Below are 20987 nucleotides of genomic sequence, written 5' to 3' on the forward strand. Positions count from 1 at the left end.
CACTGACCTCCCTTCTGGTAACCATCAGTTCTCTGTAGTTAAGAGTCTTTCTTTTTTTTCTTCCTCTTTTTTCCCCTCTATGTTTGTTTGTTTTGTTTCTTAAATTCCACATATAAATGAAATCATATGGTATTTTTTTAAGTTATGTAACATAGGAAGAATCACATCACAGAGGTAGTGACTATCTGGTATTTATCCACTATTTGATACTTAACCTTCTTGACTTAAGCTTACACAGATTAGTTACATACCTATAACTTTTCATTCACAAAAATAGGATTGTGCTATATGCATATTTGTCTGCAAATTTATCTTTTCATTTTACAGTATATCATAACTATATTTCTAAATCTTTACCACTGTATCTCTTTATTATTATTATATAAGTAGTATATGTGTGTATATAAAGTAAAATCCATCCCACTTCCAAACCTATAGACATAGCTGTTAATGAATCTTTACAGACATGGTTTTAATTAACTTGCAAATATTTATATAATTTTACTCCTCTGTTTTATATTTACAAAGATATAGATATATGTTATATGTTTATATTCATGTGATGTTCAGAATTATTTTTCAGTTATGAACATTTATCTGTGTTGGCACACAGAGTTCCATCTCACGTTTTTTTAAACAATAGCATAATATTCCATTGAATAGATATAACAAATGTTCATATTTTTGTAAATTAGTAATTTTAAAATATGCAATTAATATATAAATAAGAAATCAGTTCAGAAGGAGGGAAAATTAAAAGTAATTTATGTTAACACCTCCTTATACTCCATTTCCTTCCCCAAACACTGTTAAGGTCCTGGTTTTAATTCTTGAGGTCATTGCCATTAATAATGTGTAAATAATATAATTATCTATTTTTTTATTTAATAATTTTCAACAATACCTGTTAACTCACTGCTATGAAGGGTGAGGAAATTACAATATTTTCCCTTTCCTCTTCTTTCCCATACACTTCCCAATTTTTATTTACTTATATTTTTAACATGAGCAAAGTTTATAACATGTACATTTTTTTTTCTGTAACACTTGGTTGTGCTTTGCCTGTAGGTTGATTCAAAGAATTGAAGATCAATAAACAGCATTTATGTTATGATTATATGTGTTAGCCTATGATCATGTAATATAATTAGAACCATAAAAAATGAAATATAATTTAATAATTTTAAACTTTGATCCTCAAAAGATACTGAAGTGTTAAAGTCAAATGAAATCTTTTGTTTTAAGTGTCCATTGCTACATCTGGATCAAATTTACCTGCTACTGTTTCTGGTGTCCTAGAATTCCTTTTTTTCCCCTTTGAAATGCTTCTATGAGTAATGTCTTTAAATATGTTGCATGGATGACTAATTTGTTTGTTTTTTTGTTTTTTAGTGTCCAAAAATGACTTTATTTTGCTTCACCCTTGATTAATTAAGTATACGTGGTAGGATCATTTTGAGTTAATTTTTGTATATGGTGTGGAATAGGGGTTCAACTTCATTCTTTTGCATGTGACTATCCAGTTGTTCCAGCACCAGTTATTCTCTTTGTTGTTATTTCTAAATGGAATTGTTTTCTTAATTTCCTTTTCGGATTTTTCATTGCTAGTGTATAGAAATACTAATTTTTAATTAATTTATTTACTTATTTTGAGAGAGGGAGAGAGAGAGAGAGAGAGAGATAGCGAGTGGGGGAGGGGCAGAGAGAAAGGGAGAGGGAGAATCATACACAGGTTCTGCAGCTGTCAGTGTGCAGAGTCTGATGCAGGGCTCGAACTCACAAACCATGAGATCATGACCTGAGTCGAAACCAAGAGTCAGACGTTTAACTGACTGAGCCCTCAGGTGCCCCAGAAATACAACTAATTTTTAAGTGTTGATGTTGTACCTTCAATTTCGCTGAATGTGTGTATTATTTAGGATTTTCTGTATAATATATAAGATCATATCATCTGTGAAAAAATAGTTTTATTTCTTCATTTCCTGTTTTTCTTATCCATTAACTTTTCATTGCATGTTTTCCATCTCTTTGTCCTTTTGTTTTTTGTACTTGGAGAATTTCTCAATTTTTATGCTGTTTCCAGACTTTTATTCAGGTATTTTTTTATGTCAAGGATTATATTTTAATTTCCAATAACTGTAGTTCATTCTTTTTCTTATGGTTGTAGTATATTCACACATCTTTCTGGAGGTATTACAGTCTCATTCTATGTTATTAATGCTATTTCCTTGGCTATTCTTCTGTTTATTGAATTTAGTGGGTTTTTAAACTTTTTTTTAAAATTTTTTTATGTGTATTTATTTTTGAGAGAGAGGGAGAGGCAGAGCATGAGCAGGGGAGGGGCAGAGAGAGAGGGAAACACAGAATCCAAAACAGGCACCAGGCTCTGAGCTGTCAGCACAGAGCCCGACGTGGGGCTCAAACTCGTGGGATCATGACCTGAGCCGAAGTTGGACGCTCAGCCGACTGAGCCACCCATGCGCCCCTGTTTTTTAACTTTTTATTTATTTTTTTAAGTAGTCTCCACACCCATTGTGGGGCCTAAACTCACAACCCCAAGATCAAGAGTCACACATTCTAACCAAGTGAGCCAGCCAGGCACCCCTAGTGTTTTCTTATAGTATTGATTTCCTGTAAGTGTTTGGTGATTCTTAGTTGTGTACTCATATTTTCTTTTCCCTATGTAAGATTCCTTGTTTGTCTCTCTAAATGCTATATATAATTGCTGTAGCCTTCCTCCAGTAATTGTGGGAAAGGCATGGGACAGGCTTCTTGGCTCTGGATATTACAACTTTTCTCTAAATGCTGCCTGGAAGGTGGCCTAATAGTCTTCACAGGTAGAAGGGCTTCCCCTTCCTCTTGGATGTTGTCTCCTTTCTCCATTGCTGATCTTTCTCGTGGCCACAAACATTTGCCTCTCACCACTCTTATTTGGGAGCAGATGCCTCTCCCTTTTGCTTGCTTTGGAGGCCAGGAGGGAAAGAGAACTTCCTGGCTGTTCTTTCTTTAGTACCCCAACCAGTTTTCTCCCATTCAGTAAGTCAAGATCTCTTTTTTGTGGACCTCAAATTCTAGTAGTGGAAGACAAACCCTAAACAAATAAAAGGTTATAATAGAACAAGTAGGGGATTACTTTATTACAAGGTGGTCAGGGAAGAACTTGTGTGTGATGGTGACATTCACAGGTGGAGACCTGTTCAAGGAACCAAAAGAAGTCCAGTAAGTAGGAGAGTGTTATGAGATGATGTTTAGGAGGCATAAAGGAGACAGATTGGGTATAGCTTTGTAAGCATTCTAGTCAACCACTCTTCCTTTAGGTTGGCTAGTGCTCTTTCTTACTGTCTGTATCTGCCATCCAAGTTTGCAGCATTTTGAAACAGTTCCTGCATGTGTCATGGGCTGCTTTTCCTCCTTTAGTCATATATGTATGTGTCTGTATCTTTTTTTTCTGTGAATTTGGATTTGTAATGTAGGCTAGAACTTGTATTTAACTTACCATCTTGATTCAGTGATTACTTATTAAAATTTTTCTGTAATTGAAGTGGGACCAGTGCAACATTTTCTAAATTATAATATTATTGAGAGGTTTTTTTCTTTTCTCTTCAAGAAAGTAGCATTATTACTAGTCCAAAATGGGACTTTGGAAAATAAGAACTGATTGATCAGAATTTTAATAACTGTTGACATGCCCTAAGTGTCAATAATGCTGATTTAAGACTCCAGTGTACTTAGTGCCACTTAGGCCATCCTTCTTGCAAACAAATGCTGAATCCCATTATTTGAACTTTTTAAATACTCATTTGATTTTCTAGATTAGTAGAGACCATTTCCATATTTTCCAAAGTATTTGTGATTGTGCATTTTTTATATTAATTATTATAGAGGATTTATTTTTGAAGTACTCATTTAGAATACAACAGTTAATTCTGGCATTTTGTTGGGAGGGATGGGAGGACAAGAGGAGACTGATTTTATAGCCAGCTATGGCCTGATATTAATAATATTTCTATCAAGAATTTGAAATACTTTTGAGGCCTATTGTAAGATTCTGTGTGTTTACATAAAGTTAAAAAATTTGACTTGGTAATATTTCTCTATAAATATAAATGCCTAGATATCTTGTTTTTCTATGTTTTCATGTGTATTAGGCATCTTTAACTCTGTTGAATAATATGAGCATAAATGAAAAGTTTCCTTTTAAAAGCATAGGGTTTCGGTAACCTTTTTTAGTAAATGAAGCATGTGAAGGAAACAATTTTAATTTTCAGTTTTCAAAGTTATAATAAAAATATCCGAGGCTGGAAGATTTATATTCTGCTCTTTTACTTATCTTAAGTCTAATATTTTTAAAGAAAGGGGAGGATTAATTCCTATAAGTTGAATACTTCAGATTCATTGTGATGAATAAATGCTATTAATGCAAGTATACATAGCATTCTGTTTTTGATTACTGATTAGTCAGTGCAAGAAACTCTAATGGTATAAGCAACTGATTCACCATGTCTAAATTATTACCATTTTGGTTTTTCTCTTTTTGTCTCCATTAGGAGATGTCTCCAGATGCTTCACTTCCAGGGGATCCAGAGACCTATCCTGCTGCTGTGTCAAGTGGTGGAGCCATTCATCTGCAGACAGGAGGTGGATATTTTGGCCTAAGCTTTACTTGTCCTAGTCTCAAAAATCCTATTAGCAAGAAATCCTGGACTCGCAAATTAAAAAGCTGGGCATACAGGCTACGGCAGTCAACCAGCTTTTTCAAGAGATCAAAAGTCCGTCAAGGTAGTGTGCTTACAGTCAGGGACATAGACTAGGTAACATCACTTTTCATTTACTTCTGTTTTTTTTTTTTGTTTCTTTGTTTGTTCATATACAGATCTTACCACTTTTTCCACGTAGCCCATGTATGTGACATGTCCCATTAATGTCATTGCCATTTTATTTTTACTTTTGTAACTAATTTGGTTTTACAGTTATTCATTTCACGTAGATACTAAGTCTCGGGATAAATCATACGTCTGATTTTGAGTTAGGGACTTCTACAATGTTGCTTATTACATTAACACTTTTTAATTATCTAGCAGGGTTTAAGCTTTTCTACTTTTCTTCATTTTTGGTAATGTAAACAAATTTAGTCTTAATAAACAATTTTCTCTTTTCTGCTTACAATTTTGCAAAACTTACAGTGGAAACAGAAGATATGAGATCAGCAGTTGCTCCTGATCCCATTCCTCTGACAGGAGAGTCCACAGCTGATACTAGGGCTTTGAGTAGATGCAAAGTGATGAGTGGATCATTTCAGCGGGGTCGGTTCCAGGTTTGTGTTCTTTGGTTGAATCTTTATCTACAAGGGCATTGTAAAAGGTAATAGTATTGAAGATCTTGGTATGTAGATGATACTTATTTTCAGTGTAGATTAATGTCATATTTAATACACATCCCCTTACCTTTTGTAGCCTTCCAATAAAGGTGAGTCTAAAGAAATGGGGATTTTTGTAGCTGGAAAAGAGCACAGAAATGAGTCATCATTTTGGTGGGGGGTGATTGGGTCATCTTTTTAATAAATCTAATTTCTTATCCTTTAGAATGTCAGCAACTTGAATTATGGAATTTTTTTTAAATTGTGGAATTTTGTTTGAGCAATATGAAGCCAATTTTCTTTACCCAAGGGGCCCGCTTGAAAGACTTTGAATATGGGAATTCTAAAAGTGGCTTTTAAATTTGTGTATTATTGATAGGTATACATCACAGCACACCATCCACTTGTCTGTACCATATTTTGATATTGAATTTCTTTGTGGGTTTACTCTTTGGTTAGATAGAACCAGCCATTTTTGCCTTTTTTTGTATCTCAGGTGATTACAGTTCCTCAGCAGCAGTCAGTGAAAGTGACATCTTTTGGAATAGAACACATACCAGCATTCAATAAAATGACAACCCATTCTAGTGAAGAAGTTCTAGCCTTTACTGAAACAGCCAAGTCTCAGTTAGTGAAAATGGAAACTTCCATGTGCAATCCACAAACTTCACTTTCTTCTCAGAAGTTACGAGCTCATCGTGAAACCTTTAAAGAAGATAAAAGAATTGCCAAACAAGGTGACAACTACTCATCTTTCAACACAGCTTGTGAGACTGATGTATCTTTGATGACCCCAGAAAAGGAACTGGAAGAAAACTCAGCCATGGGAAGTAGTATGCATTCTGGACTTGAACTATTGCTTAAAGAGAGAGAGACATTTACTGCTGGGAAACATCCTAGCTCTGATAGTGAATTTTCAGCCACTCTTGCTGGCAGAGGGAGGTCAGTGGCAAAGACTGCTCCAGTGAGTGATCAGTGCTTACCACTCCGTGAAGAAAAAGCCTTTGCTCAAACACAGAGCTCACTCTTCTATTCACCATCTTCTCCAATGAGCAGTGATGATGACTCAGAAATAGAGGATGAGGATTTGAAGGTGGAGCTTCAAAGATTACGAGAAAAGTAAGGATTGTTTCTCTTTTTTATTTTTTTTTATTTTTTATTTTTTTAAAATTTTTTTTTCAACGTTTTATTTATTTTTGGGACAGAGAGAGAGACAGAGCATGAACGGGGGAGGGGCAGAGAGAGAGGGAGACACAGAATCGGAAACAGGCTCCAGGCTCTGAGCCATCAGCCCAGAGCCTGACGCGGGGCTCGAACTCCCGGACCGCGAGATCGTGACCTGGCTGAAGTCGGACGCTTAACCGACTGCGCCACCCAGGCGCCCCTGTTTCTCTTTTTTAAAAAAAATTTTTTTGACGTTTATTTTTGAGAGAAACAGAGCATGAATGGGGGAGGAGCAGAGAGAGAGGGAGACACAGAATCCAAAGCAGGCTCCAAGCTCTGAGCTGTTAGCACAGGGCCCGACGTAGGGCTCAAACTCAGGAGCTGTGATAACATGACCTGAGCCGAAGTCGGACACCCAACCGATTGAGCCACCCAGGCACCCCGGTATTGTTGCTCGTTTGTCACAAATCTGAGTGCCCCAAGTTTTATAGAACAAAGTGTTTGACAGATAGCTAATTTACAATTGGTGACATTTTAATGACTGAAAATTGTTGATGATTGAGAACTGCAAAGATACCATCAGATCTCCCAGGTTAAGGTCTCAGTCCCACAGATGCCAATCATAAGTCCAGGCGGTGTTACCTATGCTTCTGACCAACCTGTTTGTTATAAATCAAAGCCTCCCAGAAACCCTTCGTTGGGTTCAGTTACTAGAGTGGCTTACAGAACTCAGGAGAACAGTTTACTTCCTAGATTATCAATTTATTATAAAAGGACACAACTGAGGAATAGTCAGATGGCAAGGTGTAGGGGAAGGGGCATGGAGCTTCCATACCCTCTTGGGAGTGACACTCTCCTAGCACCTTCATGTGTTTACCAACCTAGAAACTCTCCAAACCCTATAGTTCAGGGATTTTTCTGGAAGCTTCATTATGGTAGGCACAATTGATGAAATCATTGGCCGCTGGCAACTAATAAATTCAGTCTGTAGCTTCTGTCCACTTCCCGGAGGTGGAGTGGGGGGAGCTGAAAGTCCCACTGTAATCACTGAGTTGGTTCTCCTGGCAAGCAGTCTCCATCCTTAGGGGCTTTTTAAAAGTAAGGTCATTAATATAAACTCAGGTGTAATTCCAAGGGGCTTGTGATAAATAAGATTCCTTTCACCTTTATCACTCTGGAGCTATTTTAGGAACTGGAACTATTTGAGGAAAACAGACCAAATATTAAAACGAAAGATTCTCCCACTGCTGTTTGTAGCTTAGGAAATTACAAGAGTTTTCAGAAATAGGTGCCAGGAACAGGGATAAAGATGTTAATATAAATCATAATATCACAACAGTAATAAAGCACACAAAACAGTCTCGTACTTCTCGTGCCCTGATCTCATTTCTCAGAGGCAACCACTGTGAACTGTTTGGTATGCCTGACCTGTAATTTTTCTATGCATTTACAAATACGTACTTTTTTCTTTTTATAAAAGTGGGGTAATATATGTTATTCTAAATTTTTTTACTTAACATTGTGCATGTGTGTGTGTGTGTTTGTATACACACGTTTGCACAAATAGTCTTTGTTCCATACATTAGAATAGCCAAAGTTTATTTAATCCCTCATTAATGGACATTTCAGTTTTATTCCATGTTTTTCTTATGTAAACAATTTAAATAAAAACTTGAAATGTTAAAAAATGAAAAATAATGTTGAAGTACACAAAGTAAACATCCTTACGTTTTTACATAATTATGTGAGTATTTTTTGTAGGATAGATACCCAAAAATAGAATTTCTGGGTTAAAAGGTATGTGCACATGAAATTGATAGATACTGCTAAAATTGTTGTCCAAGGTAGCTGTATCATTTTATACACCAAACAAAAATATATGAAAGTGGGGCGCCTTGCTAGCTCAGTCATGAACATGAGTTCAAGCCCCAAGGTTGGGTGTAGAGATTACTTTAAAAAATATATGAGAGCCTGTCTTCCCACTTCTTAACCAACTGAGCCACCCAAGTGCCCCATCTGTCTTCCCATTTCTTAGCAACATTGGACTGGATATTTTTTTGAATGTTTATTTATTTTTGAGAGAGAGAGACAGAGAGAGACAGATAGACAGAGCATGAGTGCAGGAGAGGCAGAGAGAGAGGGAGACACAGAATCCAAAGCAGGCTCCATCCAGGCTCCGAGCTGTCAGCACAGAACCCAACGCAGGGTTCAGACTCCTGAACTGTGAGAACATTACCTGAGCCAAAGTTGGACACTCAACCAACTGAGCCACCCAGGTGCCCTAACATTGGACTGGATATTATTGATCCTTTTTCTTTTATTCCAATCAGATGAATTTAAAAATTTTTCTTAAAAAATAATTTTATTCTCCTAGTTAAAAGTGAAGTTGTACATCATCTCATATTTATTGGCTACTTGTATTTCCTCTTCCTTGGAGTCACCTTCTCATATTCTTTCCCCTTTTTTCTATTACATTTCTTTTTTTTTTCTCTTATTGAGTTTTAGGAACTATTTGTGTATTCTATGAATCTTTTACTATATGTTGAAAATATTTTCTTGTTTATATTTGCAACATATAATAAAGAAAAGGTTAATATTACTAATACTGTGTGACTTTAAATTTTGTTTTATTGTCTTTCACTATATTGAAGTTTTAGAAATTTTTTCTTGTCAATTTGTTTACTTTTTTCATTTTATTAAAATCATTTCACAGATTTTTAAATTTATTTTAAGAGAGAGAGAGCACCCAAGAGAGTAGGGGAATGGCAGAGAGGGAGGGAGAGAGAGAATCCCAAGCAGTCCCTACCCCCATCAGCACAGAGCCAGAGACAGGGCTGGATCTCATGAACCATGAGATGACCTGAGCCAAAATCAAGAGTCAGACGCTTAACCAAGTGGCCACGTAGGCACTCCAGTTTGTTTAATTTTTTCTTAATGTCTGATTAATGTTGTGCTTAGGAAAGCATATCCCATCCTAAAACTGTGAATATTCTTTATTTTTACATTCTTAATCTAAATTCCTTGTTAAACTTTACTTGTATTGCATAGAGTTTTTTGGCTTATCTGTATGGTGTCAGTGCTATTAAAATGCTTTCTGCATTATTTTCATTTAGACACATTCAGGAGGTGGTAAATCTTCAAACCCAGCAGAATAAGGAGCTGCAAGAGCTCTATGAACGCCTTCGGGCAATTAAAGATAGCAAAATCCAATCATCAGAGGCTCCTCTGCCACCATCATCACCACGTAGACCAAGATCTTTCAAAAGCAAACTTCGCAGCCGCCCCCAGTCCTGGACACATGTGGACAATGTCGCAGTTGCCACAGGTAAAGCGGTCCTGAAAGTGGTTTTAAAAAACTGGTGAAGGATCAGCAAAATTAGAAATATAACGATATAAAGTTTATTTCTTATTAAGCTAATATGCTCTAAAGAAGTGCACATTATCCTGAGATTCTTTTCTACCTTTTTGGTATTAAGTATTCTTTTATGAAATAATGGTGAGGATAGGTGATAGATTCTGGAGAGCATGTGAGTGTGTTTTATGTTTTTATTTGGGAAACAAACACCTGGAAGCCCAATTTCTTTTCTTTTTTTTTTTACATATGGAATTTATTGTCAAATTGGTTTCCATACAGCACCCAGTGCTCATCCCAACAGGTGCCCTATTCAATACCCATCACCCACCCTCCCCTCCCTCCCACTCCCCATCAACCCTCAGTTTGTTCTCAGTTTTTAAGAGTCTCTTATGTTCTGGCTCCCTCCCTCTCTAACCTCTTTTTTTTTCCTTCCCCTCCCCATGGTCTTCTGTTAAGTTTCTCAGGATCCACATAAGAGTGAAAACATATGGTATCTGTCTTTCTCTGTATACTTATTTCACTTAGCAGAACACTCTCCATTTCCATCCACGTTGCTACAAAAGGCCATATTTCATTCTTTCTCGTTGCCATGTAGTATTCCACTGTGTATATAAACCACAACTTTTGCCTGCTGCTCATTTTGTGTCTACCTCTTCATTCTTCGAAGAAGCAGGGAGACAACGAACTCCAGGTAGTGAGGTAAAAAAAATCCTGCAACAATAGTATTCCACAGGTGACTAAGGCTCTATTTATTTTATTTTACTCTTTTTTTCCTTCTTTTCTCCAGAGTGGATTTCTCCATTAATTGATCTTCTTGTTGGCTGATTCTTTATTTTGCCCTCCCATATCTGTTGTTGAGCCACTCTAGTGAATTTTTTATTTCACTTATTGTACTTTTAAACTCCAGAATTTGTTTTTTGAAATAATTTCTATCTCTATTGATATTCTCTATTTGATTTGAGATATTGTTATCATACTTTCCTTTAAATTTTTAGGCACAGTTTCCTTAAATTTGAATACAGGCTTTGTCTACTAAGACCAAAATCTAGGCCCCCTTCAGGATGTTTTTGTTGACTTTTTTTGTCTGTATATGTGGCATATGTTCCTATTTCTTTGCATGTCTCTTAATTTTGTGATAAAAACTGGACACTATAGGTAATATATTGTAACAGCTCTAGTATCAGATTCTTCCACCCTCTTCCCCACCAAGGTCTGTTGTATTTTGTTTATTATTGTTCTGGTATTTTCTTGGTATTGGTTATTCGTTTAGTGATTTTCCAACACTACTCTATATTCCCTGCAGTGTAGGCCATTGAGTTCTTTGCAACTTAAAAAAAAAATTTGTTTTGGGGGGCACCTGGGTGCCTCAGTCAGTTAAGCATCCAACTGAGGTCACGATCTCACATTTGCAAGTTCGAGCCCCACATCAGGCTCTGTGCTGACAGCTCAGAGCCTGGAGCCTGCTTCAGATTCTGTGTCTCCCTCTCTCTCTGCCCTTCCCCCTCTCACACTCTGTCTCTCTCTCAAAAACAAATAAACATTAAAAAAATTTTTTGGGGGGTGCCTGGGTGGCTCAGTCGGTTAAGCGTCCGACTTCGGCTCAGGTCATGATCTCACGGTCTGTGGGTTCAAGCCCCGCGTCGGGCTCTGTGCTGACAGCTCAGAGCCTGGAGCCCATTTCAGATTCTGTGTCTCCCTCTCTCTCTGCCCCTCCCCTGTTCATGCTCTGTCTCTCTCTGTCTCAAAAATAAATAAACGTTAAAAAAAAATTTTTTTTTTTAATTTTTTTTTTAATTTTGTTTTGGGGTGCCTGGGTGGCTCAGTTGGTTAAGCATCTGACTCTTGATTTTGGTTTAGTTCATGATCTCAGGGTTTGTGAGGTTGAGCCCCACATCTGACTCTGCGCTGATTGCTCAGAGCCTGCTTGGGATTTTCTACCTCCTTCTCTCTCTGCCCCTCCCCTGCTTCTGCGTGCTCTCTTCTCAGAATAAATAAGTAAACTTAAAAATAAATAAAATGAATTTAAAAACTTTGTTTTTATTTTTAAGCCTGGCATGCTAAGGTTCATACCTGGGTCAGTACATTTAGTGGTGAGCCAATGATTGGCCAGAAGATTTCATTAAATGACTCATCTGGATATTTTTGCCAAGGGAATCTCTGTGGGAAGGCGCACTTTCTAGCTTTACTTTACAAGAAAACTTTTGAATTTCTTTCCTGCTTGTCCAGGAACTGAAGTGCAGCCAGAATTGAGTGATTGGTACTTTTTCCTTCTTAGGTCTTTCCTGGCTTGCCAGACATTTATATTCCCAGGAATATGCCAGAGGTTTTAAAAGTTTCCTATGGTCATCTAATTGTCCTAGAATTCTTTTTTAATTCTAGGCCAGATTCTTGTTTGCCCCAACTGAATCACTGCATCTGAGTTGTTGCCAGTGCTTTCCTATTGTTTCAGTAATGCCCTGGAGGTAGCTCCTTACCCTCCCCACTCCCCAGACCCAGCCTACCTGGGCTGACCTGAGCTCTAAGTGAAACCAAATATCTACCACACTCTAAGAATAGAGATCTTTCTGGGTTGTTGCAAGTTCAGATGACTGTGCTCTGGGGATGGTACTTTTAAGGGAACTCAAAAAGAGGTCTGATCTCTATTGTCTGCAATGCTGCTGGCCTTTAGCTATCCCAACACTGAGCTGGGAGGGAAGCCGGGAGGGGAATTACCATAAGTTAAAATGTCACAGATCTCATTAGTTTGTCTTGAATAAATGATTTTTATTTCATTCTGTGTCTCTGGATAATTGTCAGAGTTCTGAAATAGTTGGTTTGAGTTGTTTTGCCCATATTTTTATTGTTGTAAGAGCAAGTTCACCTAGGCCCTTATTCTGCATTTTTGAACTCTTTCTCTTCCCTCTTTTTCTATTATCTGAAAGAACTTGTGTTGAATTAGTACTATTTCTTCTTTAACTGTCTGGAAGAATTTTTCAATGAAACCACTTGGGTTCAGAGATTTCTATTTTGGGAACTTTTTCACTACAAATTCAAATTGTTTAATAGTAGTTACAAGATTTATTCACGTTATACATTTCCTGTTGAGTAAGTTTTGGTAGTTTGTGGTTTTTGAGGCTTGGTCCATTTCATCTAAGTTGTTGAATCTTTGTGTTTATTGTTATGCCCAGAATTCGTGATCCCCAAAGACCACCAGGGAGCCGAGTCCAATGCAAAAGCAAAAGAGCCTTTATTCGAGCTAGCTTGAGCTCAGTCCCCTACCTGCACCGACGCAGTGGTGAGATACCAGGGAGAGAGAGGGAGTTTCAAAAGCACAAAGGTTTTATTGGGGTCTAGGGGCAGTTGGTGAGGTAATGGCTGTGGCCTCAGCCGATTGGCTGGAGAAGGGTCGTGGCCTCGGCTGATTGGCTGGGGAAGGGTCGAAGTCCTGTTACGCAGGTCGCTGGGCGTGTTTTGATTGGGAAGTTTGACCGGGGAGGAGGCGTGGTCAAGGTGGAGGACACAGAGCAAGATGCAGTCGGCCGGCGTAGGTCCGCTGTTTCATTTATAATTGTTTATTATTATCTTTTTAATGTCTTGGGAACCTGTAGTGACATCACCTATTTCTGGTATTTGTAATTTGTATCTTCCCTTTTTTTTCTTTGTCAGTCTTGACAGAGGTTTATCAATTTTATTGATCTTTTCAAAGATATCCAGTGTTTGCTTTTATTGTTTTTTTCTATTGTTTTCCTGTTTTAAATTTCATTGATTTCTGCTCTTCATCTTCATTATTTTCTTCCTTTTACACATGCTTTGTTTTTATTTTGCCCTTTCTCTAGTTTATTTTTTTTTATTTTTTTTTAAAGTTAACCCTAATCTCTGTTTTATTTTTCAACGTTTTTTATTTATTTTGGGGACAGAGAGAGACAGAGCATGAACGGGGGAGGGGCAGAGAGAGAGGGAGACACAGAATCGGAAACAGGCTCCAGGCTCTGAGCCATCAGCCCAGAGCCCGACGCGGGGCTCGAACTCACGGACCGCGAGATCATGACCTGGCTGAAGTCGGACGCTTAACCGACTGCGCCACCTAGGCGACCCTCTCTAGTTTCTTTAAATGGAAGCTAAGATCATTGATGTGTGAGACCTCTTTCATTTTTTTAATACAAGCATTTAATGCTATAAACTTTCCTAAAAGTACCACTTTGGCTACATCTACTATGATTTTTTAAAATTAAGCTTTATTCGTGGGGGGAAGTTTTAGATTTGCAGAAAAATTATTAAGATAGTACAGAGAGTAGTTTCCTAAGATAGTACTGAGAGTACCCCACACCCAGTTTCCCCAATTACTAACATCTTACATTAGTATGGTACACTTGTCACAACTAATAAACCAATCTTGATACATTATCATTAACTATAGTCCATATTTTACTCTGATCTCCTTAATTTTGACCTTATCTTTCTTCTGTCCCAAGATCCCATCCAGGATATTATGTTATATTTAATGTTCATGCCCCCTTAGGCTTTTCTTGGTTCTAACAGGTTCTCAGAACTTCCTTGTTTTTGATGACTCTGAAAGTTTTGAGGAGTACTAGTCAGTTATTTTGTAGAATTTTGTTTTTGAAGGCTTCTTTGTTTACTGGCACCAGAAGAGGCTAATTTTGTATATTTCCTGCGCCAGTCTTAAAAGCCACTATTTCCAAAAGGAATTGTAATTCCTTTTATTGGAGAATAGACTAGAAACCAAGATCTGGGTGCCTGGTATGCATTATAATTGCTACTGTGGTATCATTGCTTTTAAGTTTTCTTTGCTGACAGATAAGGAAATACATGTATGCATACTAACTGACATATATCCATATATATGAATATTTCCATATGTAAACATCTATATCCATAGTAAGGTAAACATGCATTCATATTGCTACCTCTAAGTTGAATCCATTACCACATGGATCATTATAGCCTTCTCTCCTTGTTTGTCTGTAACCTCCCACTCCAAAAGTGAGAAACCTGGCTCCCACCATCCTCCATCCATTTACTTAATTCTTCAATTCCAGTATAAGGTATCGTGGTTTCAGAATTGCGAACTTATACCCCAGTGAGAAACACATGTATCAACTACAATGCAGTGCTGGTGTGCAGTTTCGTTTGCCTTTGACATTGTAGGTGTCACTCATTTCCAAAGTTATGTAGGTCAGCACTTATTTCTCTACTCCATTATGGTAGGTTCCTTTATACATTGTAATGATTAGAGTCTTTTGTCACATTCTGCAATCCTCTGACCTCCTAAATGATTTTCTAATAATTTGCACACAGTGAGGTTTACTCTTTGTTCTCTAGCATTCCCTAGGTTTCGATGTTGTATTTTGGGTTATTTTTTTCAGTTCCAAATTTTTTTGATTTGCCTTGAGAGTTCCTTTTTGTTCCATGGTTTATTTTGGTAATATGATGTTTAGTTTCCAAGTGTTTTGAGATTTTATTGTTATCCCTTTGTTACTCATTTGTACTTTACTTTCATTATGACCAGAAAATATATTTCCAATCATTTTGATTCCTCTTAATTTCTTAAGGTTGGTTTTATGACCCAGGATATGGTCTATTTTGGTGAATGTTTATGTGCAATCGAAAATAATGTATAACCCTGTTTTTGAGTAGAGTGTTCTCTAAATGTCAGATCTAGATGTTTGAATTAGGTATTGTTCGATTATTCTGTATCCTTGCTCATTTGCTGTCCACTACTTCTATTGTTTACTCAGGGAAGAGTGTAAGAGACTCCAACTGTAATTGTGGATTTGTCCAAAGGAATGTAGAAACCTTATATCCATAAAGGTCTCTTCCTTCTTTATAATTGTCTTACATACTACATCTACATATATGGTAAACTCCATCACACAGTGTTATAATTCAGTTTTGCTTGAGTTTCAGAATTCTAAAGAAGAATGTACTTATTCTCTTATCTACCATTTTGTTGGTCTCCCTTCATTCCTACTCTTTCATGTTTCCCACTACTATAATCTCCCTCTGTTCGAAGAATTTCCTTTAGTTAAAACAGGTCTGCTGGTGACTAATACTCTTAATTTTTTTTTTTATCTGAGAATGTCTTTTTTCACCTTAATTCCTGAAGGATATTTTTATTGCATATAGAATTCTGAGTTGACAGTTCTGTCTTTTAGCATTTAAAAAATACTGTGCCACTTACTTTTGGCTTCCATGATTTATGATGAGAAATCTATAGATATTTGGATCATTGTTTTCCTGTATGAAATGTATTGTGTTGCTCTGGTTGCTTTAAGAATTTTTCCCTTCTTATTTTTCAGCACTTTTTCAGTTTCAGTTTTAGCAATTATAATGTGTTTAGACAGGAGTTTCTTTGTGTTTTATCCTGTTTGGGGTTCACTGAGCTTCTTGAATATGTTGTAGGTTTATGTCTTTTGCCAAAATTAACAAATTTCAGTTTATATGTCTTCAAATATCTTTTTTCTTATCACCTCTTTTTTTCACTTTGCTTCTGGGACTCTGATGATATAAATTTTTGATGTTTTGCTGTTGTCCCATAGGTCCCTTAGTTTCTGTTCATGCTTGTTTTTCAATCTTATTTCTCTCTTAAAATTGAAATGTCTTCTGTCATCTTCCTTTTGCTATTGCCATCCAAGGAGAGTTTTTGTTTTTTGATTATTTTATTTTTTGGTTCTAAAATTTCCTGTATGTTCTCCTCTTTATCTATTTCTTTACTGAGGCTTTCTACTTTGCTTAGTTTCAACAGTTTTTGTGATTTGAGCTATTTGAGCATTTTTATCATTGCAGCTTTAAAAAGTCTGTTAGAGGGCCGCCTGGGTGGCTCAGTCTGTTCAGGTCCTGATCTCATGGTTTGTGAGTTCAAGCCTCGCATTGGGTTTGCTCACTGCTGTCAGCACAGAGCCTGCTTTAGGATTCTCTGTCCCCCTCCTCCTCTCTCTCTCTCTCTCTCTCTCTCTCTCTCTCTCTCTCTCTCTTTCTCTCTCTCTCTCTTTCTCTCTCTCTCTCTGGCCTTCCCCTGCTTGCTCTCTCTCTCTTCCCAAAATAAACAAATAGAAAAAAATTAAAAGCCTTTGTTAGATAATTCCAACATCTGTATCATCCTGAATAGTATCTGTTGATTATCTTTTCCCATGTGAGTTGGAATTGTCATGGTTCTGTGTATGCCAAATCATGTTTGATTTTATTTTGGACATTTTGAGTATTCTGTTATGAGACTCTGGTGTCTTTTAAATATCCTATCTAGAATGTAGATTTTTTTTTTATACGAAGTGATTGACCCAGTTATTTTTTTCCTTGAGTTCTAGCCTATCTTCTGTGGTCTCTTGTTCCAATGTCAGTTCAGTTGCATTGCCTCTGTGGCACACATGTAGGTCTCACAGTGGTCTGTCTCAGTCTTTGGCAGTTGTCTGTTATTTCAGTTCTCATGTCTTTGGCATGCTGTATTTTTCATTGCTAAGAGAAAAAAAGCATGCTCAAGTGTGCCCCCTTATAATAGGAAGAGAGCATAAGGAAGTCTGTGCAGTAATTTCTCTACATTCCTGTGTCTTTTCCCTTGTTGATTCTATCATGCATCTTTTCACTGTAATAAAGTTAGCTGTGAATACAACTATATGCTGAGTCCTGTGAGACCTTCGACTGAATCACTGAATCTGTGAGTAGTCTTGGGAACCCTGACACATAATTGCATTATATAATCTCAATCCTCAAAACAACTGTAAGGTAGGTAGAAATTAATGTCTGTCTCTTTTGGCAAGAAGAAAAGTTCATAAGATTAAACAACTTTCCTAAAACCTCAGTTCATAACAGAGGGAATCCAAATCTGTTTGACCTCAAAACCTTGGTTCTTCACTGTTATTCTGCATTGCCTGCCAATACTAGAAAGCGTGTCGGCAGTGGGTTGAGGAGAGGCAATGGAAGATCATAGAGGGTGATAGTGGTCTGAGACTGCTACATGTAGGATATAGTATTTGAGTTGGTCTTGAAGGATAAATGGACAAGATTAAAATTGGTCAAGTGTAGTAGGAAGAGAATTGTCAATAGGTAGAATTGCATGATATAAAGACATGCAAGTGATAAAATGCAAGATTTATTTGCAAGAAAGAGAATATAACAGTTGGGTGAAATGGAGGGTTTACATTAGAAGGTTTTCTTACATACTTTAAAAAAACAACTTTTGGCAACTGCCATACCTTGTCTGTGCTACACTTTGATAGCATATATCTGATCTAACACATAATCATATATTTAAGCTTAATAAATGAGATGTTATATTTGTTTAAGGATAATGAAAAACATAATATATTTGTTCTGCAGAGACAACCATGACTACCACCAAAAATTTCACCACCTAAACAAGTTAAATACCCACTGTTGTTAGTATTAAGCCATTAAAGTAGGAGGGGCTGGGTTTTTTGAGCAGAGGAGTGAAATGCTGAAAACAGCATTTAACTGATACTAATCTGGTGGCAATGTGAAGAGTATATTGGCTAGAGCTAGGGAGCAAGTCCATTTAGATCACTGTAATCATAGCATTCCACGTATGAGGTGATTAAGAGCTTAGAGAACTGTTGGAAGTGAAAATAGACAAAAGATCTTGTATAGGATGAATTACCATGATGTGGTGATAAACTGGATATATATATGTTTAGGGGGAGATCCAAAGGTTCTGAGTCTGAGTGGTTCAGAGAAAATGTAATACCTTTCACAGAAATTTACATGAACTGTTATGCCAAGGCCATGATAGGTTTGATTCTAGGTGTGTTGAATTGAATAACTTGACATCCATTTGGAAAAGCACATTTGGGAGTTAGTTTTTAAATTGGATTGAAGAGGGGTCGAGGTTTGAGATAAGAGATGGAAACATTTACAGTTGGGTGATCACTAAAACTATGTGAATGGAAGCATCACCTTGGGAAAATACAAAACAAGAGCACCAAGGACCATACTCTGGTTTTATTCATTTCATCAGTAGGAAATGAATATTAAAGATAAGCTTTGAAGTTATTAAGTAATATTAATAAGTAATGTTAATTTTTTTTTATAAATGCTAAAACATTTATTTGTACAGAACTTCTTTTCATGTAGGTATTTTCTAGTTTGTGAAATTTAAATTCAATGGTCTTTTAGGGACACCTGGGTGGCTCAGTTGGTTAAGCGTCCAACTTCAGCTTAGGTCGTGATCTCACGGTTCATGAATCTGAGCCCCGCATTGGGCTCTGTGCTAGTAGCTCAGAGCCTGGAGCCTGTTTCAGATTCTGTCTCCCTCTCTCTCCCTTCCCCTCCCCCACTCATACTCTCTTCTCTTCTCTTCTCTCTCTCTCAAGAATAAATATTTTAAAAATTAATGTGGTCTTTTATAGTATGATATGATACACTGAAATGAAATCAATAAATGTCCTTTTGTGTGTAAAGCATAGTTAGGCATTGGATAACATTCAAATAACATTTTTTTATTCTTGATAATTTTTGGAATGTATGTGTGTGTATATCTTTATGTTGCCTATTTAGGAATCTTGCCCTTACTTCCTATTTCATTTAAAAACCTGTTTGGGGGCGCCTGGATGGGTCAGTCAGTTAAGTGTCCAGTTTTGGCTCAGATCATGATCTTATGGTTCGTGGGTTAGAGCTCCACATTGGGCTCTGTGCTGACAGCTCAGAGCCTGGAGCCTGCTTCGGGTTTTGTGTCTCCCTCTCTCTCTGCCCCTCCCCTGCTCACATTCTCTCTCTCTCTCTCTCTCTCAAAAATGAATAAACATTTAAAATAAATAAATAAATACCTGTTTGGTTTGTTAATCATTTTTTACTTGTTGGCTGTTGTGCCACTAGTGCAGCAGCCATCATTACCACTAATTGAGTGTTCAAGATCAGAGTTGTACACAAGAATCCTGACACTGGGCTTTCCCTTAGTACAGAAATGTTCTTAAATGAATGACATTCAAACTTAGCTCTATGCAACAAATTTTTTTCAGAAACAGAAGGGCACAAAAATACTCCTTAAGAGAAGCTGGGAGGGCAAAAATGCAGGCACTAATGTATATATGTTTCTGGCAGTCTTCTCCATTTTACTCCTATCTGCTTCCGTTTTTCCAGGGTAAGAAGACAATCTAAAAAGGCTTCAGCTCCAAAGTCTTCCCCAGTATTGTTGTGCTATTTATTCCGTCACTGGAATTGACAGAGAATCAAATGAATGTGCAGAGGGATAACAGGGAAAAATATCTTTATTATAGGCTGACTTGTTGTCTTTGGGTTTGAAGTCTTAGAAAAGGAGGTAATTCCAGAAAATTGGTATGTCATTTTGGTACCTCATGGTTTCCCAAAATTTAGTATACATGATTTTTTAAAACTCTTTTGTATATGTAAATATGGCCCAATTCATTAAACTCTTCTTAAGCAGTTTTCATTAATATGTTTTCATTTAATATTTAATCTCCTTGAATTTAAGCTTTCAGTAGTGCAGAGTTCATAGAGAATCACAGATTATGTATAAGAAATCATTGAGATTATCATGTTCTTCCTTACTAAGCAATTTCCCCATTCATTTCTCAGTGTATTCTATGGGTTGTATGGTGCAATGGAAGGCACACTGCCCTGTCAGGATACCTGATTTCTAGCCCCAGCATATAGCCTCAACTTATGGATCCCATTCTTCTCATCTAAAAAATAGAATGATACTTGCTGATCCTATATCATAGGACTGTTATAAGTTTCAAAAATGATAAAGAAAATTACTTTGAAAGTGTTAATATGGAGGCTTCTTGCATTATCTTCTGCCATTTCCATGTTTCTTCATGATTAAAGTACTATAGCAAATGTACAAGAAATTTTCATATGCTTATTTAATAAAATCCCTGAACATGTTATTGTGCCTAAATTTCACACTTCTATTTTCTAAAATTCATTTTAAACCCACTCTGTAAGTTTTGGCTTGTAAATCACAGGAATTGGTACTTTATGAATTTTTCCTATGAAAATGATTTAGCAAATGTGTACAATAGTACTAAATAATTTAAAGACATAGTGTGATGTTCATATTAGGAAGCTTTTCGCTGACAGAGGTATCTGTAATTGATTTGTTTCATTTATTTGGACATCTTATGCTCCAGAATTGATGAGGCT

At 36.8% G+C, this 20987-nt stretch overlaps 1 protein-coding gene across 5 annotated transcripts in view; it reads left to right on the forward strand.

The window, feature by feature from the left end:
• WNK3 (WNK lysine deficient protein kinase 3) overlaps positions 1–20987 on the forward strand; it is a 205089-nt gene that overhangs the window by 167225 nt on the left and 16877 nt on the right. For 4 of the 5 annotated variants that reach the window (XM_040466921.1, XM_040466923.1, XM_040466920.1 and 1 more), the window contains exons 18-21: positions 4548–4779; positions 5184–5314; positions 5853–6475; positions 9634–9845. In XM_040466921.1, coding sequence (XP_040322855.1) covers positions 4548–4779; positions 5184–5314; positions 5853–6475; positions 9634–9845 — 1198 coding nt within the window. The remainder of the gene's footprint in view (positions 1–4547; positions 4780–5183; positions 5315–5852; positions 6476–9633; positions 9846–20987) is intronic. The other variant, XM_040466924.1, reaches the window with a different exon arrangement.

The sequence above is a fragment of the Herpailurus yagouaroundi genome, unplaced genomic scaffold (genome assembly GCF_014898765.1).
Source record: "Herpailurus yagouaroundi ecotype Mexico unplaced genomic scaffold, PumYag 67005, whole genome shotgun sequence".
NCBI classification, from domain to species: Eukaryota; Metazoa; Chordata; class Mammalia; order Carnivora; family Felidae; genus Herpailurus; species Herpailurus yagouaroundi.